This window comes from Poecilia reticulata, chromosome 7 (genome assembly GCF_904066995.2).
Source record: "Poecilia reticulata chromosome 7, P_reticulata-male-v2, whole genome shotgun sequence".
NCBI lineage: Eukaryota > Metazoa > Chordata > Actinopteri > Cyprinodontiformes > Poeciliidae > Poecilia > Poecilia reticulata.
The window spans coordinates 17,976,028-17,998,181 of NC_088836.1; the positions used below are offsets into that span (position 1 = coordinate 17,976,028).

The following is a 22,154-nucleotide window of genomic DNA, read 5'->3' on the forward strand; positions in this document are numbered from 1 at the left end:
GCTTTTTCCCCCCCCATCTATCTTTGTGCTCTTTTGGGAATGGCAGTACCAAGAAACCACCTGGCTCAGCTGCAGTCTATTATCTCATCACTGTACAGGATACCTGCTCCAGTGTAAACTCAGCTCATTGCCAGATTTCTGTATTTTGCTTGTCATAAAACACTGAAACCTGAACTCGGTTCCTGAAATCCTAAACGTTGCCGTCTTCTGTATCTGCCAATCTCTGACAAAGCCTGTGCCACTGCAGCAATGGTTCCTCCCCTCCTTCTCTGCCTGCCAGCCTCAGATTGTTTCATCATCATTTAGTTTGCACGTTAGCCATCACCAAGATTAATCATTATATTCTGCAAACTGTCAATTAATATCCTTAAAAACATATGAAGCACTCTGAATGTCTGCTTTTAGACGAGCAGCTTTATCCCGTCAACATTTATTGAAAATTTCTTGACATTAACAACATAAACGAGTATTGTACTTTTTTTTTATTTAAATAATCCTTTAGAGTTGTCATATTTTATAGCCATCGCACTATACAGCAGATGACAGTATAGTGCTGACATCTGGTGGATATTCTGTGAAACTGCAATATGCAGCAATTGACTTGCTTCACTGCTAAGCTTCTGTCCTTTTCAATTACCTCTTAAGAGAAATATAATTCAATTATTACCTGCCTATGAAGCTAAGAGCATGTTCGACCTTTTCAGAAAAAAAAAGAGAGCAGCAGTAGCTGTGACTTTTGTTTAAAACAAGAAAAATATGACAGGCCTGACATCCAGGATTTTACATTTTAAGTGAACTTTAGAAGAACACTACATAGTTTCAGCTCTTCTGCCATGGCAATAAGCTCCAACATAACTGAGTTACTGTATGTTGGATCAAAGAGACATGTATACCCTCTCACTAGAAAAAATAAATAAATTAAAAAAAACACATGCTCCCCCTTGTGATGCACACCCTCTGACTCATCACAAAATCAATACATGAGGTGGTAACACAGCCATCTCTGTCTGAAATGAAGGACATTGGCAATGCCTTTGTGCTCGTCTGTGTCACAAAGTCTGACACTGCAGAAGGTACTATTGTTTGTACATCAACATACAGTTCAATATTAACTAAAAAATCGCAGTGCAAACAATGAGAACCACTAAAGAACAGAGAGAAGAAAGTTCTTGGGTTTGAGAGTTTTCTTTCGGCAAAAGTGACCAAACTCCAAGAATAACACTACCTAAACCTAATAAGACCCTCATGATAAAATTAAGAAGACTTGGAGTCTCACATGAATACCTTACTTGTCAATGGGCTTCCCAGTTCTTCGATGTGCCGCCGGGCCGAGCGCGGAGAGAGCCGGCAAGTGGAGGGAGGTCACACTTCTTCTACTTCCCAGGAACAATGGCCTGTTTTTTCCTGGATCACAGTTGCATCCTCGTCGCTGCTCTCTCATTGGTTCACTCTCCTTCACCATTCCCCAACACAGGAAGCTGTGACAAGTAGGAATGACAAATCCAGCAAATCAGCAGCAAACATACCAAGATGACTCATTTTCAAAGTCACTTTTGTGTCTGAAATCAATGTTCTCATCTGCTGGCATAAAAAAAATAATAATTTGTGGATGTAAAAAAACAAACAAAAAAAAGTACTGAAGAATGAGTCAATGTCTGTATATGTGATCATGACTCAGTGACCAAATGGAGAGATTTGATCAACAATGAACCACAATGACACATTATCTTTCATATTCAATAAAGGCTAATACACAGCAGTATTTTTAGTTTATGGTGTTTTGTGTTGAAGACAATACGTGACTTCTGTTGGCAGATTTTTTGAAGACACAACAGTAACAAAGTTCAAAATGCAGCATAGATCAATGATGAATAGTCACCCAACACCACTAAAAAAAAAAACACTAGATCTTATTTATTTACAGCACACTTCTTGTCATATAAAGAGAAGCAAAACATTCACTTGCAAATTTAACAGGATGAAACACAACCAGGTCACACAAAATGTAAACATCTACTTCTGCAAACAAATTTGGTGTCTTTCATCCACTCATCATTCAACACTTATTTCAGCAGTGGAAGTTCTTGTTTTCATGGAGCGAGAACCCTTCTGCTTTTTCCAACAATTACCTCTCAATAAAACCAAACGTATTCATACCCAAGTGATGGAGTCAAAAAAATTGACGTACCACAATTATGAGGAAGTAAAAAAAGTAGAACCTTGTTTTGTATTAATTCTCGTTATGCAAGGAATTTTCAATAAATGCAGCTTTTTAATAACCCACAAATCAATATTTAGTGTAAAATCAATAAACTACAGCTTGATCATGTTGCACTTTTCACATATTAGTTAATAATATTGTTCAGATAATTCATAATATAAAACAAAATATGCTCCATGTTTGTAGGTCAACAATAGAATAAATGTTTTGTAAATCCCATACTGTTTCTTAAATTTAAACACGTCAGGTTTGACTTGTCTTATTTTACGATTTTTAAACTACAAAAATCAACTACATTCTTGATTTTTTTTTTAAAAATCTGTAAAATATCCCTTTAATTAAGAACTGCTTGCTTTTGGGTACGGTCATACTGTGTTTTCAGAGTGTGCTACTCATTGACAAGATATGCAAATAAGCAACAGAAAACTGACTTGTTTGGGATGCAACTAATGGATAACCTTGTGTCTCCAATGACACCCCGAGTGGTGAGCCATATCCTTCAACTCAAAAACCACCACTGCTCATCAAGAGTAACTTATGCCACTGCATGCATACAAAGTATACAGAACTGAGTCATGGGGACTCTATAATGCTGACTCAAGCTGATCCTGTCACCCCTGGTCATAAAATCCCCCCAACTCGCCAGCTTTTCTTCCAACCAAGCACTGCCTTCTCCCATCTTTTCACTTTATTCCCGACAGTCACGCCACTGTGATCGCATTCACCCTCAAAAGAGAAAACTTATAATTATCTCTGTTTACACCGTCACCAAACAAGAAAGACCACAAAACATCAAAATTAACTTTAAAAAAATGTAAAGATCTAAAGTGTAAGTAAGTAAAATGAATTTAAGGCTCGACTTACCCTCTCTCACTCTTCTTGTGTCTGGCTGAGTGTCTGCCTTTCTTTGCCTCCGTCTACTTTTGTGAGGCTGGCCGGCGTACATGTGTATTTGTGTCTATAATCTCACCTTCTATCACGTCATGCCGCTCCGCTGCTGCCGCAGTACGCCTGCAGCCATGTCCCCGCCTCTCCCTCTCTCTCATCATTACAATATCTGTCTCTCTCTCTCCCTCAGTCTGAGTAATGGACCTGTTGGCTGGAGTCCCTCCCTCTCAGCAGTGAAATATAAACCCAGCTAGCAAAGGCAGGTTGGTGCATTAGCTGGATGAGTGTATTGCTGTGTGTGCGTGCACGTGTGTATTCGTGTCTGTGTGTGAGCGAGACAGATTTAACCTCAATAGTCTGAGTAGCATATGATAATTAAAGCAGATGTGGCTCCAAATGTGAAAAACCTGACCCCAATCATCAGATTTTCACGATCTAATTGCTGAAGAGGGAATAAAGAGAGAGAGAGACAACAAACTGGGTTAAAAGGAGATCAGCTGACGCAAACTCATGATTATACTTAAGACACCTGATGTCTTTATGTACTGAAAAGCTGGAGGAGGATAGGCTCTCCATCCATCACTCTGTTTTGTCCCACTCTACTAATGAAAAGGGAGGGGCAAATGAGAAACAAGGGAGACACAACCAAGAAAAAAGAAGGAGTGATATGAGCAGGGAAAACATCGTACCCCCATCAGCATAAAACATCAGCTGGCGTACTAAGAAGACAAAACATATCGATTATTGCAGTTACACCAAGAATACCAGTAAGACTATTGATTATAGAATTTTGATAGGAAAATAGAATAAAGATCTGCTAAATTTGTTAGCAGTTTTCAAATAAACCTGTTTATTGTGAAGAATATTTGACCTTTTTGGCTGTTCTGACATTTAAGGACTTTGCGCTCCACTCTGTGTACACACATGACTCATGATGAGCCACTTTTTAGCTTAACAGAACAACGTTGTCAACAACGCCTCATAGGAGGTGGTAAATGTTCTTATTTGAATGCTGTCTTCTCAGAGATGAACAGAGCGAGAAACAATACAGAGATGTGTCATCAGAATATGAAAGCAGCTTTTGTATTCTTCTTGTTACCAAGAGTTAAACTAGCAATTCTCTTGAAAAACAGCAGATTTATCCTCACTTTATTTCCTTTATATAAGCAAAATTTTTGTGTTTCCTATTTTGTTTATAGGTGATAAACAAAATAGAAAAACCTGTGGTTTTTCTTATCTGCTGTGTTTTGGTACCACCCTCTAACTGGAACTGTTTTGGTTCTGTCAGATTGTTCCGCTAATGCAGTCATAAAAATCTATCCAGCATGCACATGTTTGTATAGATCCTAAGTGGAACCTGGGAGACATGTACAGACAGTGAAATTTGCATCACAGAGACTTTGGACTACAGCGGACAGCAGAGCGAACTGGGAAGTTTGAATTAGGCTTTATAAAGCAACACAAATCAAGTAAGCTTGGAATAGCTCATTAATTAGAGTACTTGCCATCTGCTTGATGGCTGCACTTGTCTCTGATTTCCAGTTATCTTTTTTTTGTTCATTATGAAGTCATTTAAACCCCTGTTTCCCTGTTCATTTTGCTTTTTCACTTCCCTGTTTCCATAATTTCTATGCCATTTCCAACTATTCTGTCTAGGACAGTGGTTCTTAACCTTTTTTGAGGTACCGAACCCACCAGTTTCGTATGCGCATTCACTGAACCCTTCTGTAGTGATAAATATGATTTTTCCCCCCCCAAATTCAAGACATAGGGGTGACCCAACTAGAGTCAAGTTGGGTCACCCTAAGATTACCAAGTCTTCTTAAAAGGTAGAGTCTCTGAGAACAGTTCTTCAAAATACAGTCAGTGTTTTCAGCAAAGTTGAGCTGACTCTCCAGAAACCAAGGTATTTAAAATTTGCCAGTTTCAACAGGTTGGCCATTGAGAGAAACTGGAACCACTTTAAGGTCTTGTTTGGGTCATTTAATTAGCTCTACATTCTTAAGAGAATGAAAAATTAATAATAAATAATAAAGACTTTGCGGTATTCTGATTTAGTAATGTAATTATATTAGTTGTGTTACCACCCCCAGGCCACTAGAGGCAGTAGCAACCCTAGACTCTAGGACCTTCAGCTCATGCTCCCACACCACTGCTGCACATTCATTAACTCCAGTTGTCATTGTTACAAGATGTAAACTCCTCCCTGTTCAACACCTCCTATTTAAATGCTGCTGTTCCTTGTTCCCATTTTGAAAATGTCTCCTTATTTATGAACTTGTGTTTCATGGGTGAAGGGAGGTTGTTTAAGCCAACTGTACAGTCAGTGTCCAGCAACAAGTGGGGCAAGGGCAGCCCTACGTTACTCCATTCCTCAGATAGTCTGGTGAAACTCTTGTCACTTTCTCTGGGATCTCAAAAGCGCTTGAAACCAAAGGAAGGAAATTGTGGATTGTGTGAATGCAGTTGCAGTTTGTGGATTTACTGAATTTAACATGGTTTGTTTTTTCAATCAAGTTCATACATAATAGACTGACTATGCTATAGGTTAAATTTCTTCTCATTAAGACTGTGTGGCGACAAAGCTCAAAGTCTCTGACCCCGTCGCCGGACACTGAAAATGCGCTTCGATCTTGTGCAACAAACTACCGTGTAACCACTGTATCTTGTTCACAGAGGAAAAACTTTAAATATTTGAAATTGTACTTCCCATGAGCTTTTACAACTGCCCTTCCAAATTACATCTTTGTATTTACAATCTCTCTGAGAAACCTAGTTATTTTGTAATTTTCTTTTCTTGTGGGACCTTTTCCTGTCTTCAATTATAGTTCTGTGTAAAGCCGCATTTGTGTTTTGCTCTGGGTCTCCGTGTCTCACTCCCTCCCTGTGACTCTGTATTGTCTCCCAGCTCATATTTCTGCTTTGCTGGCTTCAGTTTTGCACACTGGCACTTGGATCCCATGTAGCATATTTAATGGCAGCTATAATATCCAATAAATCAATGGGTAGCAATCCCTCATGCAAAGCACAATTTCCAACATCTTCTGATAAAAATAATTTCTAAGACTCTAACCCTTTTTTTTTTTGCTTACAGTTGTGTTTGTGTGTTGGCTCATCCCTGCTTGACTGGTCTTGAAGCTCTCTAACTGATAACATATCGATCAGACTCTTACTTGGTCTATAAGCCCCTAACATGGAGACATAAGCATAATGGAGTATCTGCTCAGTAAAAGCCATTATGCAAATAAAAATAAAGCTGCTCAGCCAGGCATGATGAAGTGATGCTTGCTTTCAGAAGACACTAGGTCCTACGCAATGAACGGCCCCTCCCCCAACATGCGTACTGTACAATACACATGACCTCCTTGCTCTACCCTCTCATGTTTCTTCATACTAATGTGAGATGCTCTGCTGGTAATAATCCATGCGTTACTCACCTATCAATCCTAATATTATCACCAGGTGCTGCTCTTCTGTTTCCTTCAGCTCCAAGCACACAAATAAAAACTGTAAAACTTCTGCAACCACAAGTACAAAAAAAACCCAACACTCTCACATGATCTGTTGCTTTGTCCCTGTGTTTCATGAAAATGGGAAGTGACTTGTAACAGAGGATTATGGGTAGTGGTGTGCAAGCGTCTGCAGTGACTATCAGTTTGTGTGTGTTGAGGAGGGTTGGATGCAGGGGTAGGGGGTTAATGTCATAGCTAATCTTCTGATGGCCCCTAGGGCATGTCCCCTCCCGAGAGAGACTGACTCTGTGACAGACGCTGTTTTGACAAAGGGATACTTGTGTCACCGTCGCACTGAGGAGCAGACTGACGAAAAAAACAAAAAGAGGGGGTTGCAATTTCAACATGTTGACTGTCTGGAGCCCCGGGGCCTCACAAGTGTGGTCTAAATAAAATCTCGGCATCAGAACACTAAAAACTTACAAACGCGACTAATTAGTTAATTTTAGAATAATTTAAAGGTTTTCTGTGATAACAGAGACTTTCTTTATGAGCATAATCCTCCATTACAAAGGTCCCATCAGCTTTATGAGTCTCTAGCTTTATGCCTGACAGGACTGTCACCACCAGATGGTGCTGTTGTGCCTATTGTGCCTAACCCTTGGTGTCGGTAAAATAGGATAAACCATGATTTTGACTGGCTTCACACAACTTAAAGTTGTAAATCACACAGCCAGAAGTCAAAAGTAAAATAAATACTACTGAATCTTTTGTTATTTATAAGCATTTTATAAGCAGATATGAAAGTCTAAGACCTTTTGAGTTGTAATACTTAAATTATGGTTTATTTCACTGTGAATATTTCACACTAACACACGTTAAAGAGGAAAAAATCCAGTATTGCTATCACTTATGTTCTGATTAATAAAGATTTTTTAAATATATTTTACATTTTCTATGCTTCAGTGATTTAGTTATTGAGTGATTTAGTTCCCTGATTATGTTTTGTTTCAACAGACAAATTGACAGCATCCATCAGCTCATCATGTTTTCAGAACAGCCAGCACTAAATGCCACAAATAGCAAACAGATGTATGGCAGCGTAGTAGTTGCCTTTCTGCTAATTAGCCTTTATGACTGTTTAATGACGTAGTTAATTTGACATAAACTACCTTTACTTCCAAAACGCTCTAAAGAAAACCAAACAAACAAGCAAAGCAGTTTCAATAGTTTTTTTTCCAAATCAATACTACAAATATTTGGATTTTTCCTCGACTTTTGCATCATTTATAAGTTATTTCAGAATAAAGTTAAATCTAGTATAATCAAACTCTTATGTTGTTGCAGTCAACATTCATGAATTATCATTTGTACTGTAATTTGACCATATCACTAAACATACAAGTGAACCTTAAATAGGTTTTATGTATTTGTCTGTTCTGATAGCTCACCTTCTGCTGTTTATTAAATGTTGGAGATAATTTATTTGAGTTTGTGTACAGCATTTAACATTTTTTTGCTGACTAAAGGTTTCTTTTTTTGTTTGCTTGTATAACTAATATTAAATATTTCCTCCCTTGATAAGAAAAATGACAATGTTTTATATAATAACAAGTTGCTTGAGTGAGCTTTTCCTTAATCCTTCCCATCCATATTTGAGCAACCTGGTTTTGACATTGCTTCCCTTAAATAAGCTTTAATCTCTAAACACAAACCTTTGCTATGAATATGATTAAAAAGTTATCTTGTGCAGGTAAGATATTTTCAAGTCATTACCTCTTAAGAGAACCTCACCCCACAGTCTGAATTTTCTGTAATACTGTGATGTAAATACTGGAATTTACAAGAAAATTTTACACTTTTAAAGCACCTTTAATTTTTTTTAAAGACAGAAAATGTAAATTCCACTTTGAAACATGGCAAACCACTACCTCTCCTAATCACCCCTGATCCCACCTACTTTCACTCTGACTCTCTCGCTTGTCGAGTTACTCAGAAACTTCCCTCTTCCTCAGTACTTTGCACATTGAAGCCACAACTGAAGCTCCTCCCTTTCAGCACATCTGGACGAACATTGAAGAAGAGAACATAACTTCTTTTTGATTTGACTTCCACTACTAACACAGTAAAATACACATAATCTAGATTTGTTCTTCAACTAAAAGAGCAGTAACTGCATACTGCTTTAAACGACTGGTTTCCTGAACACACCCTCTTGCACTGGCGCTGCATCCAACTTCTTTTCATCCTACGGCTCAGACCAACATCTACCAACTTTAGGTGAGCAAGGTTTTTTATTATTTTTTAAACATATCTATTGTCTTATGTATGTCTGGTTCTAGTGACATAGCCTTCACTATAACATGATTAAGATATACTGACAATAACCGGAGGAAACAGATTATCAAAGTTATAGGTTACTGCAAATACTAACAGAAAGCTATGACATACATCTGCAAATCATAAAGCAGGGAGCAAGGGGAAGTAATCTCACAAAAGTCAGACAAATCCACGTGTAATTTATGAGCAAACTTCCTGATTTGTAGCTGTTCGCACTCCCGCGCCCGCTGACTGTGCAGCTACATGTTTAAACTTGCAGTGTTAAACCACCAACATGTACTAGTACTCAAATTGAGCATGGTTCTCTAAATCAGCTAAATCAGACACAAAACCCAGTGGAAGGTTGTTGACTTTTAGTCCTCAGAATTTCAGTGGATCTTTATTCTGGAATTTTAAGTAATTTGTGCCTAATTTTGCGAGGTGCTTTTTTCAGAACCCAAAGCCAAAAGTCAAGATCATAAACTATATAAGAAAGCATTACCTAAACTACCCTTAGTATATGTTGTATTTTATTCAATCAGTTGTATTTAATAAGTAATATGCCATTTATATCATGATTTTGATTATGGCAAAGAGCGGTTTAAAGCAACTCTTGCCAAACTTTGTCAAAGCAAGTAAACTAATCCCACTAAAAATAATTTGATGCTTATAATGATAGAACATCAACATCAAGGCATTAAACACTCTTTCACATATAGTTTTGCTATACAATAAAATTACATTCAAATCAACAGCATTTTGTAAGTCCTATTCAGTTTGGGAGCCAACTGTCCTGGGTTTGGTCAAAAGAGTTAATCATGAAATGACTTGCTCTGAAAGAACAGGAAGTGTATTCAGGGTTATAGGAAGTGACTAAAAGTAGAGTTAAGAGTTTCGCTCCCTTAACTGATCAGAGAAAAGGAAGTGATATTTGAGCAATGGCACATCCTTCTGAAATAAACAAACAGGACAGAGGGATGTAAAACAAGGCAGTCAGTCAGGACATGATGTGAACCAAGGGCAGAGAGGTGGGAGGGTTTACACAGTCAGGAATGTGGAAGTGGATACACAAGGATTGATTGGGAGGGTCGTGCCGGGAAAAGCTCAGGGTGGAAACAGGCTGGATGCCAGTCTTTTACTTTTTGAAAAGCTTTGAAATTCCTTAAAAAGTAATGGCTCACATAATGCTCACACCAACTTTGTCTGCTTTTCCAACAGAGGAACTTTCATCTGTTCACATTTCGCACAACCTTTCCTAGACTTTCCATTACTGGTTTGCTTTTCTTTCACAGAGGCCACAGTAAACTGGCAGGCATGAAATTACAGTCTTGAATAAAACCAGAATTACAAACAACCGAGTATAGCTTAAATGTGCTTTACATAAAACAAAAAGTTTTGTCAAATGTATTAGTCCTCCAATCCATCTATTTTGCTTCTTCAGATGATTTCCTTTTACAGGCATTGAAATTGAGACATTAACTTTAGAAATAGATATAGGATACATGTCATTTTATATCATGTGTTTTCTCTTTTCCAACAGAGAGCAGTTAACAATTTTGTATTTTTTTTAGATTCATTAATTAAGATGCCCAATCTTTAAAGGTATCAGCTTGTTGCCACCTAGCTGAGAAAATAAATAAAAATAAAGCAACCAGCCAGACCTTTCTACAAAATCAATAACATTAACTTGAGATAGCTTTTCCACTACTATAAAACAATATATGGTCTTTTTTTCCCTTTTGTCGGTATTCATGTATGACACTAATTTCAACAAACTTTTAATGAGCCCAATCCAACCAGTTGGCCTTATTTTCAGTTTGCTTTCATTTACAAGGATGCCTTTGGGAGGAGGAAATAAATGTGGCCGCTGTTCGAAGACAGTTTACTTTGCTGAGGAAGTCCTGTGTGACAAACGGAGCTTCCACAAGTCCTGCTTCCTGTGCAGTGAGTACACTATTTGTTGTTTCCTCTGATTGTAGTTATGGAAACCTTATTTAATTAATTAAATCATTATTTTGTAATGTATAAGTCACACCTCAAAATTCTTAAAAGAAATAGAAATTAAAGTATGTATTTTTATCTTTTGGTCTCATGTACTGATATTGAACTTTAGATTCCAAACTGCAGAAGCAAAATCAGTCCATCGGTGAGGGTTCATGGCCTTCGGATGACATTTGCAATATTTGTGTTCCCACTTTGCAAATCAGGCATTCCTACATTGGAATTTAGATGTGAACATGTTTCTTCAGAAGCGCTGTGCCATATAAGGAAGAAGTTACGGGCCTGTCTAAACACATTTAAAACACACAAATATGCAAAACAATAACATATGCATTTCTGCCTGTCTGTGAATGTTATTATGTGTGTAGTGGTGTGTGGGAAGAACTTGGACAGCACAACTGTTGCGGTCCATATGGATGAAGTCTACTGCAAAGCATGCTATGGCAAGAAGTATGGGCCAAAAGGCTATGGCTATGGCCAGGGTGCCGGGACCCTTAGCATGGACAAAGGAGAATCATTGGGTATTACACATGAAATGTGAGTAATGCACATATTAAATTCTGGATGTCTGTTTTAGGCTCTTCATCAACAGTTTTTTGTCCTCTTCTTCCATCAGACCCAGCCCTCATTGTCCGACCACAAATGCAAACCCCTCTAAGATGGCTCAGAAGTTTGGAGGGTCAGACAAGTGCCCCCGCTGTGGCAAGGCTGTTTATGCTGCTGAGAAAGTGATCGGAGCAGGGAGTGTAAGAAAACCTCACATATGCAGAAACATTCAAGTAATGACTACTATTAGTATTATATCAATTATTTTCCTCTTTCCAGTCGTGGCATAAGATTGGGTGTTTCACCTGTGCCACATGTGGGAAAAGCCTGGAGTCAACCACACTAGCTGACAAGGATGGAGAAATCTACTGTAAAGGTAAAATCCATATCTTCAACAAAATTAGGAAATGCAATTACAAAGCTTTAAATTCCCTCATCAACCATACTTGTGGTTGATGAGGGAATTTAAAAAATTAACCATATATTGGTATTGAAGGAAGGCTTCTTTCTGACGGTTCAAGAGTGAATCAATATTTTGAACATTTTTGTTTTTTACTATCAAAAGCAATGTTCACAGGACCTCAAAGGCAACATGAAGCAGATTTACACCTTACCTTTAAATACAGCCAATTTTCAAGCTCAGAGATTTCATAAAAGAAAAAAAAATAACAAAAAGAAGAGAAAGACAAATGACTCATGAAGAATGATGCATAAGACTATTCAGAGGGAGATTGTTGAAATAATAATTCCAAACATATTTACTTCTTGGTGTACCTCAATGCTTTAATTTTTTCACAATAGTAAAGAACAACAAAGAAGGAAGAGAGAAAATTAAACTTCTGGTATAAACCAAAGTCCTGAATTTATTCGAAAAGTTGATTCAACAAGACAAAAAATTTAGGGCTTTCACTATGTATTTTCACAACATGTGATCGACTTTGTTCTATAAGTAGGTTATTGCAGCACTCTAGCAGAAAATATCAAGAAATCCCAGTTTGGTTGAGTTTTAGTCTATTATATATAAAAAAACATACATGGTTACAGAGGCTGTCTTCAGCAGATTTACTAGAGACTGAATTTTGAACTTGTATGACTAATCTTGAATTTTTAACACAGAATTTTTATCCTGTGCAATTATGTATATGAATTTTGAATTGAATGAATTTCACCTGTAAATGTGGTGGTGACCTTCTGGTGACATAAGCCAAAGAAATCAGCACTAGATTGAGCACAGTGGCTTTTTTTTTTTTTTGCTAATTATGCTTCTTTGATCATTAGACACCAGACAAAGTGGGAAAAAAATTATATGCATAATTTCACGGGACAAAAATTCAGTGTCACAAAATGCAAAGTCTCAAAAAGTGAGATTCTTATGAGACTATGTTTCTTCCATAGCAGCAGCGTGTGACGTCCAGGCTTGACAACAGCAAAAACAGAACCAAGAACTTCTTTAAACAAGCAATTAAAGTCAAACATTGCCAAGAGCAATATAAATATTGCCTCATTATGAGGCTCCCTACCAGAGCATACATTGTTACATTTAATTTTTTTTCTTTGAGTTGTAATAACCACACTAAAACAGCAGAGGGCTCACTAATGCACAGTTACTTTCAAGTACATAATACTAATAATAGTCATGGTTATGTTACCTGCCAACCTTGGATGGGCTGAGGGTAATGTTGAAATATTGTTCTCTCAATGTGTGACACTGTGATAGAAAAGATGAAACACATGTTTAGCTTCCTTTAGCATCTAACAAGAAGGTTTAATCTTCTGTGTACTGAACATATTCTATATGCAACACTTCAGGTATCAATGAGTAACTGCAATAGATAACTCTTAAATTCAGTACATCACACGGCTATGATATCCCTATAAACCGAACGAGAATTATTTTAACATGATCCATTTAACATTATGAATTTTATCAAATTAAAACGTCTATTCACAGATGGCTTTTAATTCTATAAATCACATTAGTTTTTTTTTAGATAGTGTTTTAACACAAATAAAGCACTGTCCATGTTTCTCAGACCTATTGTATTTTTAACTGTGTTGTGCTTTTAACTATTTTAGTAGCTTTTACACTTTTACTCTGCACAAATATACTTTAACATTTAAGCATGTTAGCTTTAACTGTACTAAACTGAAAAGGTGTAATGTTCCTTTAAAGCACAGGTGTCAAACTCCAGTCCTCAAGGGCCTGCGTCCAGCAGTTTTTAGATGTGCCACAGGTACAAAACACTGGAATGAAATGGCTTAATTACCTCCTCCTTGTGTAGATAAGTTCTCCAGAGCCTTGCTAACGACCTAATTATTCTATTCAGGTGTGGTGCAGCAGAGGCCAGTGATTCTTGAGAATAGGGACAAAACAGGTCCTATGGATAAAGCACAACATTTGAATAAAATATACACAAAATATAATTTTTCAAATATCTGACTAAACTAACCTGGGTCATGAGAGCACAACAATGTATATTTTCCTGGTGTTTGCAGAATATTTTTTATTTTAAACATTGTAGTAGGTGGATGGTGTCTTTAAAATCCCTTGTCCTGAAGCAGAACTCAATACATTATAATAGTTTAAAACAATTAAAGGACTACTAAGATAATATATTATGGCTATTAAGTAGAAGTAGTCATATAAATAATTATAAAAGTATCAATAAATTGAGTTAAAAATCATTTGTATATATTTTCCAACTCCATTGAAATTTGTCCCTAGTTTTTGTCAACACCGTCAGACATGAAAAGAATGTGAAAAAAAAGAAATTAGGCATTGTTGGGGGACACCAGAACTTCTGAGGACCCCATGACCTCTTCCCTTCTCTTCCTTTGCTAAGAGGGCCAGGCAGTTCTGGTTAGAATGTTATTGTTTAGTTTTTTTCTTCTGTTTTATTCCTAAGTTGCTCGTCACAACCATGATGTGTCAACTCCATAACTGACAATTTACAAAACTTGGATGAAATTTTGTGAAATAAATGCTTAATTTTAGTTTACTGTAAAGATTTAATGGACCTGATGAGCTACAATATGGCCTCCTCCTTCAGAATAACATCATATAAATTGAGGTAGTTTTGTATTTTGTCAACTCCATCAGAGTTGTTGTGACTCTTTCAGTGAAATTGTTGACAAATCTCACTTAAATGTGCAATTAATTCATTTTAATGTATTTTACATAAATATTTTACATAACTTCACATGATCAGGTTTTTTTTAACTCACTAGTTTGTCACCACCTTCAGTTCTGTGTCAACTCCTTCATGCACTGTCAACTCTGTCAGATGGACTTTTCATTGTTTTTTGTTTTAAATAATATTTCTTTTTGTTTCTTGAGAACCATTTGTCTGTAAAACTGAGTGAAAATGTCACTAATACGGTCATTAAAAAATTATTTTATATTTATTTTGTCAGATGGTGATGACAAAGTTCTGGGTCAGGTCGATTAAAAATGTTATTTAAAAAAAAATGTTGCAACTGGGAGCCTGTACCTTAGCATATTTACATTTCCAAAATATTATTTGTCATATTTGCATAAATAAGGTTGAGAAATAAAAAAAATTGGGAAAATTTAAGCCCATGTTGTCCCTATTCTCAAGAATAACTGAGGCACATCTAAAAGTTGCACGACACCTGCCCTTGAGGACGGGAGTTTACACCACTGCAATGCCATGTCTCTTTACTAAACTTCACATATAAGCACCCATTACTTACTCAATGAATATCAATATTGTTTCTCTGGTTTTTGCAATAACCCATAAAGAAGCATCCATTTTACAAATAAAGAGATCAAAATAACATTTTGTTTGAGAACCATTTGAAAATATGTAAAACCCAATCAATTCAAAGTAAACTCAGTCCTTCAGCTGCCCCTCTGCTAGCTAGCTGCTAGCATTAATTCGTTTTCAGAAATGTCTGTGTTCTACGCAATAATAACCACAAACTGATGGCGTGACCCATTAGTTGATGCTCAATTTAATAACCTCTTCAACTTTTAAAGATAACTAATATATATGCATCAAAATACATCTTTACTGACCTGTGATATATAGAAGAGACGTGACACACACATTGAGCTTCCTTCAGCATGTAACGCGAAGGTTTCTTCTTCTGTGTGCTCAACCTTCTCTATGCCACCAATGCGACCAACGCCCCCGAGCGGTTGTATGTGGAATCACACTGAATAACTGAAATAACACTAAATAATTTATTACATAGAGAAATTAAGAATAGAAAAAAATGTTAGGGTGCCTATTTTTATACTTTGTGTTTTTATTTACTTATAACTTAAACTTCCTTGAAAATGCCCGCTCCCCCCATTTCAGTTAAACATCCCAGAAATATGAATTTTTAAAATTGCTTTATTTTCCAGGAACACAGTGCCAAAGATTATTTTTTCCCCCAAGAAAAAAAAAACATTCTTTCTTAATTGTTTTTGTTTCTCCTCTGATTGTACTCAAATTAAAATTGTATTTATTTTAATGCTTTTATATCTACCTTTACCAGGGGTGCCAATAAAAAGCAAAGATAAAAGTCTGCTATGAGCCTTTAGTCAGTGATCTGACATTGATACTGATCGAGTGTAAACTGATGACACTGTCTTTTTTTCTAACAGGCTGCTACGGCAAAAACTTTGGTCCCAAGGGATTTGGGTATGGACTTGGAGCCGGGGCGCTGGCCCACACCCAGTGAGATCCGAGTCACGTCTCCATTATACCAAGCTGCTTTCCATGCCAGCACAGAGCAGGTTGCATGGAGGATGCAACCTTCATGTGATACTGCATTACAAAAATCACCACACAAACACAAAGAATGCAGACGCTATTTAATCCTAAGCCTTGTTTTTAGTGTCCATCCAATACAAATGTTGATGACAATGTTTTGGCCCTGAAAGAACATGAGCTTGAGTAGGACCAAAGACTTAGTCTTGGAAAGGGCCAATATTGTGCGTCACCTACAGGTATTCAATATTAGCTGTACAGTGATTGAACTAATGAATCATCTTTGGTTCAGAGTGACATGTTTGGTTTTCAATAAAATTCAGAAATTAAATGCAGTAAATACGTTTGTGTGCATTTTATATTTAAAAATCAAATAGCTTAGTGTAACAAATGCAGCTTATCACTATATGCATGCACAGGAATACAAATAAAAACAGCCAGGTTGGGTGGATGTCTTCGCATTTTAACAAAATGCTTTCTGCACATTTGATAAATTTTTCTCATAACACTGTCATGAGGCTCCTCATTCTACCCAGGTGATCACATGAGATACATTCTGTATGTTGTCAAAGTGAGAGAATAACAATACCTTCAAATCTCTACTGTCATAGTGTGGGGAATTCCGGAAAGAACCTTTTTTTTTTTTTTTTGTATTTGGATTGAAAATGTTTTTTTTTAAGTGTTAATGTAACTTTTTTGGCAGTATTCAATAGTGTGTTTAATTTGTAACATGAAACACATACATAAAGCACCTTTATATTAAAAATGTGTCGTGTTTTTTTTTTTTTGTTTTCATTTTTAGAGAGAGCTTTTCCAAAACGTAAAAAGTAAATGACGCATTTTCCCCCGTGTTCATTTAAACATGTTTCGTCCCGTATCGTCTCTTTCTTTCTCTACACAAATCCAAAACAATTTCAAGCGCCCCACTCACATTCCTGTCCGTATTCCTACACTGTGTAAGAAAGTGAGAAGGTTATGATTAGCCGCATGCCGAATGACGTATTTTACATTTCATAGTTTCATCAACCGAGAAAATTTCGGAAGGGAAGGGAAGCGGCGTGACGAGTCCACGTACCGGTGTAACTGTTCATTCACAACAACTCTCTCACGCGCGCGCATCACTCTGGAGTGAGTTTCATAAACAGCCCGGATCTCCTCTTCCCGTCAGCAGCGAGGAGGCGGGGTGCTGGAGCTGAAGTGGGTGAAGGTCCACAGTGGAGTCGGGCATGTCCAAACATATCTGGGCAGACCAGCCAGCCAACCTCCACGCACGGTGAGCTGACACTACGTATAGGCTGAACAGAAGGTTGTTATTATCCGCACAGTCAGGCTAGTGAGTGTGACGCCGCTATGTTTTTGTAAGGAGCTTTAATAAACTGAAGTGAATGGATTCATCTGCGAAAGACTAGACACTGTGAGTCTCTTCGTGCGGTTTAGGTCATGTCCTTCCCGGTGAAAGTGATAAGAGATGGGCTGCTGGAGAAGCGCAGCAGCGGGCTTCTCCAGCTGTGGAAGAAGAAGCGCTGCGTGCTCACGGAGGAAGGGCTCCGCCTGCTCAGCTACAAAGGCAGAGGCAGTGATGCTCCGGGGTCGGCGTGGAGCTCCAGAGCTAAGGAGCTGCGCTTTGAACGCATGGAAACGGTGGAGTGCGTGGAGTACAAGCGAGAGATGGTCTACTTCACAGTGGTCATGGCTAAAGGGAAGGAGATAGACTTTCGGTGCGCGCAGGAAGGCACTCTGTGGAACGCGGAGATCGCCTTGGCGCTGGTCCGATACAAGAACCAGCAGGCCCTGCGGACCGGGAGGACCCGGCACCTGTACACGGCGCCCTTAGGCAGCACCGGGGAGGACGAAGTGCTCTGACTGGACGGTAAGACCAACACTGGTGAAGGTCAACAAAGTGGTGGGAGCAGTCTTTTAATTGAAGGTTGTCATTATTTTTGTTTTCTATGATGCACAAGGGTGTTGGTTATGGTTAAGCTGTAATAGGATGTACATTTTGGTTTGATTTTTACATCAAGTCATTGAGACCAAAATTCAAAATTTGGCTTGAGAAACCAAAGGGTCCAGTTGGAGTCAATGTCTTACCACCGCTTTACAAACTGAGTTTTTTAAATGAGTCTTGATGACATGTTGTCCGAGGGCCTCATTAGAAAAAGGGGCACACACAATGTTAATGTATTACAATGTTAATGTATTGGCCCATTTTCATGTAACTGAACAGTGGTTCATAGCGACTGCTGGAGCAATGGGCAGTGCCACCTGACTCCATCTTCCATTCAGCCGGAAGATAGTTTTCCAGTCTTCTCTGGCTTATTTTGGAAGGTACAATCAATAGAAAAGGTATAAATAAAAATGTTGGTTGTTGAACTTATAGTGTGATTCTTAATCGCATGAACACAATCAAGGCTGTAGCTGCATAATTATTCATTTTCATCTCTTACATTTTCCATCCAAGGAAATGTTTGATAAGGAATTTCCAGAGCAATACCCTGTGGTATGTGCTCAGTTACAAAGGATATTTAAAATATGTTTCCATCTGTGAGCTGCTAATTAAGGTGTGTCATGTGTGTAACATTACATCACCACACCCACTTATGGTTAGAGAGTTCATTTCATCAGAAGCTGTTGAATCAAAGTTGTTTTTTTCCTCCTTCCTAATAGCAAAAGTTCTGCTGCCAACAACCTAAAAACCAGCAAACACTGATGCATCCAACAGTTTATTCAAATGCAAACACTCAGACACTTGGGAGTAAGGTAACACATATCTGACAGTCTTTCACCAAGTTCCTGACATGGTTATGTAAGTGCACCACTCGAGTGTTTAGATGCTCTAGTCACTCCCAGTCACAGATCTCAATGTTTTTTTTATTTTTTACTATGGTCATCGGTCTTCTGAGGACATAAACCACTCTGACTCGAGGACATAATTACGATGCAATGCAAGACTCCAGAATAACATCTGCTTGCCTCTCCCTCAGCAGGCAGTGGGGTATTTTTAAACATACACACTGAGACACACATTCACACAATTTCTTTTATCCTTATGAAGACAAATGTAGGCAAAACAATGTGCTGTTTTTTTTGTTGTTGTTTTTTTTAGTTTTCAACATTTATGTCGCATTCTAGTTATATACTGAAACCAGTGCCTGAAACCTCAAGTGAACTGAGAGTCTGAAAGTCTGAACTATGAGCTCACAGATCAGGAATCCACAGCAACGTTTCCTTAAGAGAGCTTGCCGGAGCCAAGCGCCCAAATTAACCGTGTAGCTGTGGTAACAGTGTAAAATAAGTGAGTGTACGCTTGCAGATCATCAGCTGCCCGAATGTTAAAAATATAATTTAAGTAATAGCTCTTAAAAATGTTGTTTTTTTCCCCCCTGTTTTTCAGACTCCCTTCCTCCTCAATTTGGGACTAATAGAAGGTGAGGAGGGATTCCCACATCTTCTGTTTTGTTTCTTTTCTGCATCCTGGGATGTGAGGAAAACCCAATAGTGACGATGGATAACAGGACCAGGAACACGTACAACTATTTGAAGTTTTTACTGTGATGGTAATTTTTGTTTGTCATAAATGAACCATTCAGAGACTTCTGGAAGATTTAAAAACATTAGAAACTGTTAAACTTGAAAATAGTTTACCCTTTGTGCCTTCTTGAATCTACTTAATACTACTTAAAGCGTCACTTTAAAGGATTTTGACACTAGAGTAGAAGAATATATATATTTTTTTGTACAGACTTAACTCATTCATGAAGTTTAACACGAAGAATTTTTTCCCCCTGAATCCTTTGGATGATTTTCTTAAGTGTGTTTGCTGATCTGATACACAGTGTTACAAATATGTAAATAAATTCCTTCTTAAGCATTTTCTCTTACATGTATTTCTTTACAGGCCAGTTTTTGAAATTACACCTTTTTGAGGTCTAAAGAATTGAGACTGATATATAACTGACTTTTTTTTAAAACTTTTGTACAGTTCAACTTACAAACAAAACATATTATTTTGTTAAAATTAAATCAGCACTTTATTTAATTTTAGCATTCACTCTTGGGTAGGAGTCCACACACCTGCCACTTTTTAACTTAATATTAGTTTTGGTGACTCTCTGCTTAATTTTTGCATAATTGGTCTAAAAGTTCCAGATTGGTTTCTTCAGGTGACAACATATTCCCCCACAATGTCTTGGGAGATTTTAGCCATCCTCGGATGTTTCTGTGGAAAAGAATACAGCAGTCTTGCAACTCTCCTCCGTTGTCCAGATATAGAAAACACAGGAGGTTGTTGTCACATGTAGACCCAGAACACAACCAGTACTTGTTGGAAATAGCTGCAGCTCCTTCAGTGTTACTGTCTTCTTGTCGTCCTCCCTGACCGGTTTCAGTCTGGTGCGACAATCGGTTTTGGAAAAATACTCTTTTTTTTTTCAGTCTCATATTTTTGCTAATCATTCATGAGTTCACAACACCATAGTTTTAAGCAACATCTGTGCTCTTATGATCATTGGTAATTTTCTACTGTAAGATTATTTGTAACTTCTTAGGTCCCTGACTGAAGGATGTAAATGTCAGAAAAATCGTATCAAGATGAATAAACTTCATTAGATTATCTGTAACTGATGGAAAGTGGGCCACAGGGAGACCGTGCTAAAATTGAATCGAAGCATGCTTCGATTAAGTTTTAGCTAAAATTAATGCAATTAAGTTATATTCATCTTACCTTTTCGTTGCTTATATCTTATCTCCTGAAAGATTGATGATTAACTCTTGTTCCAGTTTTTTTTGCTGTTGTTGTTTTGTTGTTTTTATACCTTATGATTGTAACATGGATGTTTACACTTTCAAGAGTCACTGTATGTACATCTGGACAGAAATCTCTTCACGCTAAACAAAACCTCACTTTACGGTCAGATCACTCTTTTCAAAGAGCATTTGTTTCTGGTTGAGCAGCAACTTTGCCTCCAGAAAACCCCCACATTTGTCCACACACACACACGCACACACACAACAATGCAGAGCGGCGTGTGGACACCTTTTGTTCAGAGCCGTGTGCAGGACTAATGAGGAGCAGTGTGAGCCAGAGGCATGTGCATGCAAACACCCACCCACACAATATTCACCTACAATAGCACACCCAAAATGAAATTCAGCGAGGCCCGAGCACTCGCAGACTGTTGTTTGCGAGACAGGCTTTTATTGTTTCTTTAAGGGTTGCTCTGCATGTGGGATTTAGTCAAGAGTTTTGCAATTTGTGTGCGTGGGTGTGCGCGTGTGTCTATGTGTTTTCTCCTCGGGAATAAAGGCTTGGCTGTGTTGTGACTACTCCTGTTACTGTGGAAAACCCCGATGCAAGCCATACCACATGCGTCAGCGATGGACGAAGAGCAGCACGAGAAGCAGGGAGACACCCCCTTATGGATCTTTGTACCAAACCACATGTGCCGTCGGGCTGATTTAGAGACAGGTGTAAATACTCACACAACGATGTCAGCGAGGCTTTCGCAAATGCTCAGTGGCGCCTGTTTTGCAGTGCTTTCTAGAAATAGTAACCGTGTGTGAGAATGTGTACTTTCATGTCACTGTGAAATTTCTAAAGACCTTAATACAGGCTTTGCTTACTTTGCAGAGTTCAAGATGTGCACTAGCATGTGGTTGCATAAAGTAACTCATCAAGTTAAACTCAGAAGTGGGTAGTAATTAGTTATATTTACTTAGTTACAACTGAAAAAATATAAATAGGAGTTGTTATCCAGCACTGTGCTTTTTTCTTTTGCTTGAGTAACATTCTTAACTTCCCTGAATAAAGAACATTGTTATAACCAACACAGCCTTTAATATACCAGATTTTGAACATAACTTAATCCACATGTTGTGATTAAATATTGTGATATTATTAGTCTGTACTTCAGAAACCTGCCAAATACCTTTTACTCTGCTCACCTCTGGTTACAGCAGAAGATTCTCAACTATGTCAAATAAATGGACTGCCTAGGATTCCACTTTAAA

At 37.8% G+C, this 22,154-nt stretch overlaps 3 protein-coding genes across 18 annotated transcripts in view; 2 read left to right on the top strand and 1 right to left on the bottom strand.

Annotated features, from left to right (window-relative positions):
* nav1a (neuron navigator 1a) overlaps nucleotides 1-16,053 on the bottom strand; it is a 95,933-nt gene extending 79,880 nt beyond the window's left edge. For 7 of the 14 annotated variants that reach the window (XM_081609028.1, XM_081609024.1, XM_081609029.1 and 4 more), the window contains exons 1-2: nucleotides 13,077-14,262; nucleotides 1,290-1,478 (exon numbers count right to left, since the gene is read on the bottom strand). The gene's annotated coding sequence lies outside the window, so the exon portion shown is untranslated. Of the gene's footprint in view, nucleotides 1-1,289; nucleotides 1,479-3,085; nucleotides 3,324-13,076; nucleotides 14,263-15,466 lie in introns of those variants that run through there. The other 7 variants (XM_081609034.1, XM_081609032.1, XM_081609021.1 and 4 more) reach the window with 5 other exon arrangements.
* csrp1a (cysteine and glycine-rich protein 1a) lies at nucleotides 8,550-16,479 on the top strand. The gene is made up of 6 exons (XM_008413762.3): nucleotides 8,550-8,841; nucleotides 10,715-10,824; nucleotides 11,250-11,418; nucleotides 11,498-11,627; nucleotides 11,707-11,803; nucleotides 16,043-16,479. Exons 2-6 carry the CDS (start codon nucleotides 10,716-10,718, stop codon nucleotides 16,117-16,119), a joined length of 582 nt encoding a protein of 193 aa, XP_008411984.2. The 5' UTR covers nucleotides 8,550-8,841; nucleotide 10,715; the 3' UTR covers nucleotides 16,120-16,479.
* Nucleotides 16,480-17,091: 612 nt separating this feature from the next.
* On the top strand, nucleotides 17,092-20,016 carry phlda3 (pleckstrin homology-like domain, family A, member 3). Of its 3 annotated transcripts, XR_014088216.1 has the most exons (4): nucleotides 17,092-18,018; nucleotides 18,813-19,140; nucleotides 19,252-19,440; nucleotides 19,540-20,016. XR_014088216.1 is itself a non-coding variant. In XM_008413781.3 (3 exons), the coding sequence occupies exon 2, from the start codon at nucleotides 17,589-17,591 to the stop codon at nucleotides 18,009-18,011; it is 423 nt and encodes a 140-aa protein (XP_008412003.1). In that variant the 5' UTR covers nucleotides 17,094-17,421; nucleotides 17,586-17,588; the 3' UTR covers nucleotides 18,012-18,018; nucleotides 19,540-20,016. The 3 variants fall into 3 exon arrangements, 1 of the variants encoding a protein (XP_008412003.1); XR_014088215.1 differs by having other exon boundaries at nucleotides 18,813-19,440; XM_008413781.3 differs by lacking the exons at nucleotides 18,813-19,140; nucleotides 19,252-19,440 and having other exon boundaries at nucleotides 17,094-17,421; nucleotides 17,586-18,018.
* The last annotated feature ends 2,138 nt before the right edge of the window (nucleotides 20,017-22,154 follow it).

Coding starts and splice junctions, on each gene's coding strand:
- csrp1a (XM_008413762.3), top strand. CDS start 10,716: ATGCCTTTGGGAGGAGGAAATAAATGTGGCCGCTGTTCGAAGACAGTT. Junction 11,419..11,497: donor TTGGGTATTACACATGAAAT/GTGAGTAATGCA, acceptor TTCTTCCATCAG/ACCCAGCCCTCATTGTCCGA. Junction 11,804..16,042: donor TGGAGAAATCTACTGTAAAG/GTAAAATCCATA, acceptor TTTTTCTAACAG/GCTGCTACGGCAAAAACTTT.
- phlda3 (XM_008413781.3), top strand. CDS start 17,589: ATGTCCTTCCCGGTGAAAGTGATAAGAGATGGGCTGCTGGAGAAGCGC.